The sequence below is a fragment of the Micromys minutus genome (genome assembly GCF_963924665.1).
Source record: "Micromys minutus genome assembly, chromosome: 31".
Classification (NCBI taxonomy): domain Eukaryota; kingdom Metazoa; phylum Chordata; class Mammalia; order Rodentia; family Muridae; genus Micromys; species Micromys minutus.
The window spans coordinates 26,191,287-26,199,005 of NC_137966.1; the positions used below are offsets into that span (position 1 = coordinate 26,191,287).

The following is a 7,719-nucleotide window of genomic DNA, read 5'->3' on the forward strand; positions in this document are numbered from 1 at the left end:
CACATGTAATTTAAGGTTGAGAACTCTTTGGATTATGACAGAACTTTAATCTACTCAGACTCTAGCACCCAACTCCTTTGTACAACACAGCTCTACAGGTGTGTGTGTGTATGCATGTGTGTATGCCTGTATCTTTAAGATATGTCTGTATCTTTACACCCTTCTCTACTTGACTGTATGAAACGTATACACGTGTGCACAGGTGCATTCAACTTACCCATTCAACCGTATGTGGAGGCCTGAGGTCAACGTTGAGTATTTTCCTCAATTACTCTCAACCTTAATTTTTGAGGTATGTTCTCTCACTGAATCCTTACCATTTCAGCCAGACTGATAGCTAGCAAACACCTAGCCCCGGAACCTACCTGTCTCAATGCGTGGCCGTGGGATTACACATTGTGGTTGGCATGTCCTAATTTTCCATGGGTTTTAGGGATCTGAATTGATATCCCCCTCAGCCATCTCACCAGAGGCTGCACTTTTAGTCATTAAATAAAACAAGCAAAAAATAACAAATAACTTTAGGGCCAGGGAGGTAGTTCAGTTTATAGTGTTTATCTGTCATGCATGTGACCTGGAATTACAGGTATGCCCCACTATTCATGGCGATCTAAATCTTTGGGGAAGGTAGTGTTGTTTGGCCGGTTCTCTTTTGTTTTTGTTTTTTGGACACAGGATCTCACTATGTAGCCCTGGCTGGCCCAGAACTTCCTATTTACCAGGCTGATGTCAAACTACAACATCTTCCTGTCTTTGCCTCTGGGTATTAGTACTAAAGTGTTGGGACTAAAGGCTAGCTTCACCACACCCACCCAACTATCCCTCTGTTCTTAACAATCATTCAATTTTAAGTAATCCCTAATAACAACAGAAAACAAAAAAAAAAAAAGTTAAGAAATGGCCCAATCTATAGGGCTACAGTTGATAGAGTCTATACGTAATATGCATGGCCCTGCAGTTCATCCCTAGCTCTGCATAAAACCAGGCACAATGGCTCAGGACTACACCACCAGCATTTGGGAAGCAGACAGAGGCAGGAGAAATGAAAATAGTTCTGCATCCTGTTTCTATATATTATTAATCTTAGGCCAAAATCATGGTGCCCTCATTTTAAATAATTGTTCTTATGCTGTGTGTGGTAGTCCATGGTGCATGCCTTTTAATCCCATCGCTTGGGAGGCAGGGAAGGGAGAATTGTTGTCTCTTAAATTCAAGGCCAGTCAGACTATACAGAAACACTTCCAGGCCATTCAGGGCTACATAGTTGAAGCCTTGTCCCCAGATAAATAAATAGAATAACTATTGTTACTTCTAAAAAACAACTCTATCCAAAGAAATTTCCAAACTGAGCTATTTTTCCCCAATAAACATCTATAAACACTGTTTAAGTTTCTACAATAAGTAACTTGTTAATATCTAGTATCTGATTTTAGGAAAAGGAAGTACTGGGCCAGGAATACAGCCTAGTAGAGGCAGGCTTGCATATGGATGAGGCCTTAGACCCTATGTCCACATAGTAGGACCATTAAAGTATGTAAAAAGAGAAAATATCAACTATAGCTTACTTAATAACTTAAGAAAACTAACTAAAAGACCAAAATAAACATGATATGGATCTAACCCTAGCTTAGCCATAAAGTGATAATCTGTCTTTTAAAAACCAAAAAGAAGCCAGGTGTGATAACTCACACCTTTAACTCTGACACCCAGAAAGTAGAGTCAAGCAAAGTACCATGAGTTCAAGAACAGCCTATTTTACCAAGTTCCAGGCCATCCAGGGCTGAAAGAACAAAATCACCTTTATTTTTCCATTTTGCTCCCGAGTATTCAGTTATCTCTCTATATCATTGAAGTGTGTCTTTCATTATTCTAAAGTAACAGTATGTACATTTTGATTTCTATCTTTGTTTTTTGAGACACGGTTTTGTATAACCTAGGCTGGCCTCAAAATTTGTTGTGTAGCTATGGATAACCCTAACCTTCTGATCAGCCTCCCTACCTCCCCAGGTCTGGACCACCATGTCCAGTATATGCAAGTACTGGTAGGCAAGCACTCTTCCTACTAAGAGCACTCTCCCTACTAAGCGACAGTCAGCCCTTGTCTTGTCACTTTAGGAAGAAAGTGCTCAGGGCTCTGTCCTCTGGGGTCCCACAGCTACAGTACCACTTCATAAGAAAGGAAGGCTGATATGCACCCATGTTACTGTGGGGAGAGAAGCTAGGCTGCAGCACTGCCGGGGAGAAGAGGCAGCCCCTCTTCTATCACACACCCAAGTTGTTCACTCCTTTAATCTGACAACAAAGAATCAAGAAGGCAGAGGGAACCAAGGCAGCTACCACGGAGTATAAGGGTGAGCCTCCCTGCACCTCTACTCTCGCCCTCCTTAGAAAGAAAACGTAGTCTCGTCCACCTTCTGTTTCCTTATTAGTGACTTAGGGGCGAGAACCCAGGTTTAAGAAACTTGAGACTCAGGGCAGGGGGATGGCTCAGCGGTTAAGAGCACTGACTGCTCTTCTAGAGGTCCTGAGTTCAATTCCCAGTACCACATGGTGGCTCAAAAGGGATTCTGCTGCCCTCTTCTGGTTTATCTGAAGACAGCTAAAGTGTACTCACATACATAAAATAAGTAAATATTTCTTTAAAAAAAAGAAGTTTGAGACTCTTACCCAGGCAGTATGTGGTGGTGGTGCACACCTTTAAACCCAGCACTTCAGAGGCAAAGGCAGGAGTTTGTGAGTTTGAGACTAGCCTGGTCTACAGAGTGAGTTCCAGGACAGCCAGGGCTAAGTAGAAAAGCCCTATCTCAAAAAACAAAGCAAAACAAAACAAAAGTATGACTCTTTCAGAAAATAAAGCTCCACCCTTGGCAAGGAACAGAAACAGTGAAGTGAGAAGTCTACGGGCCCTGAAATGGGACTCCATGCAGACGGAGACAGTGGAGTACCAAGTCCTCTACAGCGTCAAGCTCTCCAGCTCAATTCATCAACAAGTAACTTGTATAGTCACTATAATTACAAGATAGTATAAAATTTCATCATAATATTATTATAAATTATAAACATTAAATATTTATTAATAACAAGGTTCATGATCTAATTTCTATCTACCTATTCACAGCCTATCTCTCATAACATTCTGAAATAGAGACAAAAATGTCATTAATTAAAAAACCTAAAAATGAGGATCAAAGAGGTGAGATAATTTACCCAAAGCTTAAATCTTTTTGTTTGTTTGGTTTGGGGAAGGATTTTTTTTTTCGTTTTGTTGTTGTTGTTGTTGTTGTTTTTGACATAGGGTCTCATATAGTCCAGACTGCCCTCAAACTCACTACATAGTCAAGGATGATTTCTAATTCAATTCTAATTTCACCTCCTACCCAAAGAGGAATCACAGGCATGCGCCACTGTGTGAGGCTGGGAATGAAACACAATGTATCATTCATACTGGCTGAGAGCTCTAGTAACTCCAGCTCCAAGAGCTATATCTAAAAAGTTCTACATTTCTACTCCATCCCAACAATTCACCACAGGAAATGCAGCTCCACTACTAACCTGGCAAACAAATCTGACATCTGGTGAGGACCTACTGAAAGGCTTGGGGAAAACATAGAAGTTAAATGACTTCGTTACATGCCTGGGAAAATAAAAGAAAAAAACACTCAGGGGGTGACATCAGGAAACAATTTAGGAATTCCCACCACCCATTAATTCAACCTACTTGGAATCGGTGTGGTCATACTTAAAAGCACAAAGGCCAAACTGAAACAGCAGAAAGTCCATGGAATGCTGGAGAAGGGAAATAAAACATCAGACACAGGAGAGCCATGTTTCTCACATGAACAGTGTTCTTAGTCTGGTGGCTTTCTGGCCACTCAGCATGACGAAGGCAGAAGGTTCTGATGGGAACACTGTGCAGACTGTGCACCACAGACTACCTGTTTGCACAGAGCTCTCATCTCAGTCACAGTTAAGAACCCATCTTTCATCACCAGAGCATATCATTGAGCCTATTTCCAAATGACTAAAACTACTGAAGGAACCCTCGTTAACTCCAGATGGTAAACTGGCTCTGCCAGTCCATCCCTGCTCTATTCCCTCAGTCCTGCTAAAAACCATCAGACTGCATTCCTAAAGCTAGCCAGCAAGGTCTATCCCTGTGTGTGACCAGGTCCAGCTATCAGTTTTGAAGTCCAGCAACCAAAAGCCCCTTTGGCTCACCTAAAACATGCCTAATTAAAACCACCTCATCCTAACATGGGATTTTTTCCTTGACCTCTCTATCCAGAGGCAGTTCTTTGGGACGAATACTCCTGCCCCACCTCCCTGTCCCCTTGTCCCTTGTCCTGTTTCCTGTGTTTCCCTCTTATTCACTGCCCTCTGCTCCTGTGGGGCAAACACATCTCCTTTGTATTGAGAACTTAATCTGAGGGGTCCTGAGCCAATACTGATCCTTTCAACTACATCACATCTATTTCCTACATATTGAGTTAATATTAAAAAATAATAGCCCTTCCCCAGAATGTCTTTCAGAGAGCAATAATTTTTGCTTTTTTTTTAACATCACTATAATGTTACTTTTTGGCTGTCTTTGAAAAAATAAGCCTCACTTAGAAAACATGCAAATGTAAATTCAATGATTCTACATTCCTATAATTAAATAGTAGGAGGATTCACATGAGAAAGAAGACTTTTGAGATATCCACTTGCCTTCTTAAGCTTCTGATACCTCTCTTCTGGGGTGTCAAAACCACTTGTTAATGCTGTTACTGAGGGTCCATCGCTGATTCCTAAATCATAAAAAATAGAGATTGGGCTCCTTACTAAATGTTAGTGTAAAATGCTAGCATATCAGTCTCCACTCAGTGCCTACTCATATTCCCATTAGTTAAAGTTAATTCAAAGTATTTGCATCACACTTTTTAAAATTAACATTACTTTGTGCTGTGGGTATAGTTCATTGGTAGAAGTGTTTGCTTGCCTCACGGAGGCAATCCTAGGTTGGATTCCTACGTTCACAGAGAAATAATAATTGCAGGATGGAGAGATGGCTCAGTCAGCAAACCACTTGCTGTGTAAGCATGAGGACCTGAGGTGGAATCCCCAGAAGCTATGCAAATGACTCCGTGCAACACTCGGGAGGCAGAGACAGAAAATCCCAGGAGCATGCATGTAATTAATGCTACCGAACTGCAAAACCACTTAAGAACAACTGAGCCAGGGCTGGGGAAATGTCTCAAAGGGTAAAGTGCTTGCCATGCAACCAAGAGGACCTTCACCATATAAAAACTGAGCATGTCAACACACAGTAACACAGCTCTACAGCTGTGACCCTGGCACCTGTAACCCTAGCACAGGTCTTGTGGGAGAGACAGACAGATCTGGGGGCCTACTGGCCAGCCATCTAAGTAAAATAGCCAGCTCTAGATCCAACAAGAGAAATGTGTTGAAAACTTATTTTAAACATAAGAGGAAGATATTCCAAAACAACCTCTGGTCTCCACTCACACATAGACAAGCCACTCATATACATATGCGTGTGTGCACGTGCAAGCCCGTGCTGTATGCATGAGCTTGTGCTGTATGCATGCACATGCATGCGCGCGCACACACACACACACACACACACACACACACACACACATACACACAAAATTTCAAAATGATAAACTTGGATAGGTGTAGTTTGTCACATGAAAAATACTTCAACCTAAACCTCTGCTTCTTAACCATATACACCTAAATTAGTTTAAGGAGCTGAGAACCATCATCTCTATCCACAAATCTCAAACCCTGACCAACCACAAAACCACCCTATCTCTCCCTGGCTTTTGCCATGACCAGTGAGGAATGAGGCAAAAGCCTTAGCTGTACAAGGTGTAAGCCCAGAGGTTTCAAGGGAGTGATACCTGAAAACTCCCCATCGATGGCGAAGAAGTCAGCCTCCTCTATGGCCTGGTACACTTTGTGAAGATTAATCTTAAAATCTGCAGAGAAACCAAGAAGAGGCTCAGAACAGGTGGCCTGCCTTCCTGCCCAACAACTAAAGGGAGATGGGAGAAAGGTCGGGAGGGGCGCCCAGAGCATCGGAGAAGGCGGACAAGTCTCTAAGTGTACAAGGACCACACTGGGACACCTCCTCTAGGAGTGACTATATGGAGGAGTCAAACCTCGACGAATGAACGACTGGAAAGGGATAGGCCTGAGCAGGAGAGCGGGGAAGAGAAAGGCATGGATGCCAAGGGTGCACGCTTTGCAGAGCAACAAGTCCCTCCTGCAGCACCCGTTTTTTCGGAGGATGTAATGCCGGTGGGACTGACTTGCTCCGGGCCCCGCCAAGCACACGAGGTCTGGGCCTAGCACGCTGGGTGGGCTTGGGGACAGGGATGGGGGATGTGCGGCGGACACGCACTGCTCCGGATTATCTCCATCCTGCGGTGCACACGGAACCTTGGCCCCGCCCAGGCCGACACCGGTCCACGCGCAGGGTTCCGCAGCAAAAGCCGCGGCGGGGGTGTCGGAGGCCGCCACGAAACAGACCGCGCTGGACACTTCCGGAAACAGCGCGCGCCGCTGCGCCTGCGTCTGAGCTGTGTCACGTCAGGGGCGGGGCCGGGGCCCTCCGGGCGCCTAGAAAAGGGAAAGGGGCGTTGCTATCAACGTCTCGAGGCCTGGCCGTTGTGTTGGATAAGTTTCCTGTCCTGAGCCTGGTTGACCAAGAGATTTATGGACTGGTCTCCCCTGGGTCTATAATTCCGGATCTGAGAAGGATGAGGCAAGGGAATTGCAAATTCGAGGCCAGCTTGGGGAACATAATGATTGTCTCTCTAAAAATAAAAATAATTTTATATATATCAGTATAATATTTGCTTGATTTGTGGGGTAGTGTTGGAGAAGTATATGTGCGCATATGTGTGGGGGTCTGTAATCACTAGTGGCAAACAAAGGAAGACCTCCGCTGTCTGCTTGTTCTCCTTACTTGAGACAGAACCTGTGACTGAACTTATTTCAACCAGAGTGGCTAGCCAGAGAGATCCTAAAATGCTAGTCTCTGACTTCCAACACTGGGTTTACAAGGGGTGCTGGAGATTTGTTGATTCCTCAGCAAGCGCCCTTACCCATAGAACCATCTTTTACCCCTCCCCCTGCCCATTTACTGAGTTCTGGTTCTATACTACTTTGGTGGGATGGAGATACTGTGATGGAAAAGCATGGTGATTGTCCCATTGCAGTGTAAGACTTGTATAAGAAGAAAAACAGCCAGGCAGAAATGAGACTTGCTATTTGGAAACATGATACTTGCTATGGAGATCAAGAACAAAACGCTGCCACAAAGGGTGACTGGGATGCAGGGTTTCTTAAGTAATCAGAAAAGGTGAAGACATTTTGGAGAGCCTACTTTGTGACTTAACACCCTACAAAAGCAGCAAGTATTCTTAACCTCTGAGCCATCTCTCCAGTCCCACACTCAGCTTGTATCAAAGAGAGAGTGTAGGGTTCTGTTGGACAGCCCCTGCTGGCTTATAGGAGAAATAAAGTGTTCACAGGGGCTAGAAAGTTGGCTGTTAACAACTATATTTTCAATATTTATCCTCCGAAGAGTGAATGAGACCCCATGTGATGACTATTCTTGGTTGTCAACTTGACATAAATTACAATCCAGAAATGGAGGGCACACCTGTGAGAGAGTTTCTCCTTGGTTTGAAGTGGGTGGATCCACTT

General features: G+C 43.9%; 1 protein-coding gene across 3 annotated transcripts in view; it reads right to left on the reverse strand.

Annotated features, from left to right (window-relative positions):
* Positions 1–6,525, reverse strand: part of PARN (poly(A)-specific ribonuclease) — a 106,346-nt gene extending 99,821 nt beyond the window's left edge. For all 3 annotated transcript variants that reach the window (XM_080908127.1, XM_080908126.1, XM_080908128.1), the window contains exons 1-5: positions 6,410–6,525; positions 5,907–5,984; positions 4,708–4,787; positions 3,719–3,786; positions 3,553–3,634 (exon numbers count right to left, since the gene is read on the reverse strand). In XM_080908127.1, coding sequence (XP_080764253.1) covers positions 3,553–3,634; positions 3,719–3,786; positions 4,708–4,787; positions 5,907–5,984; positions 6,410–6,428 — 327 coding nt within the window. In that variant the 5' untranslated portion in view covers positions 6,429–6,525. The remainder of the gene's footprint in view (positions 1–3,552; positions 3,635–3,718; positions 3,787–4,707; positions 4,788–5,906; positions 5,985–6,409) is intronic.
* Positions 6,526–7,719: the final 1,194 nt, after the last annotated feature.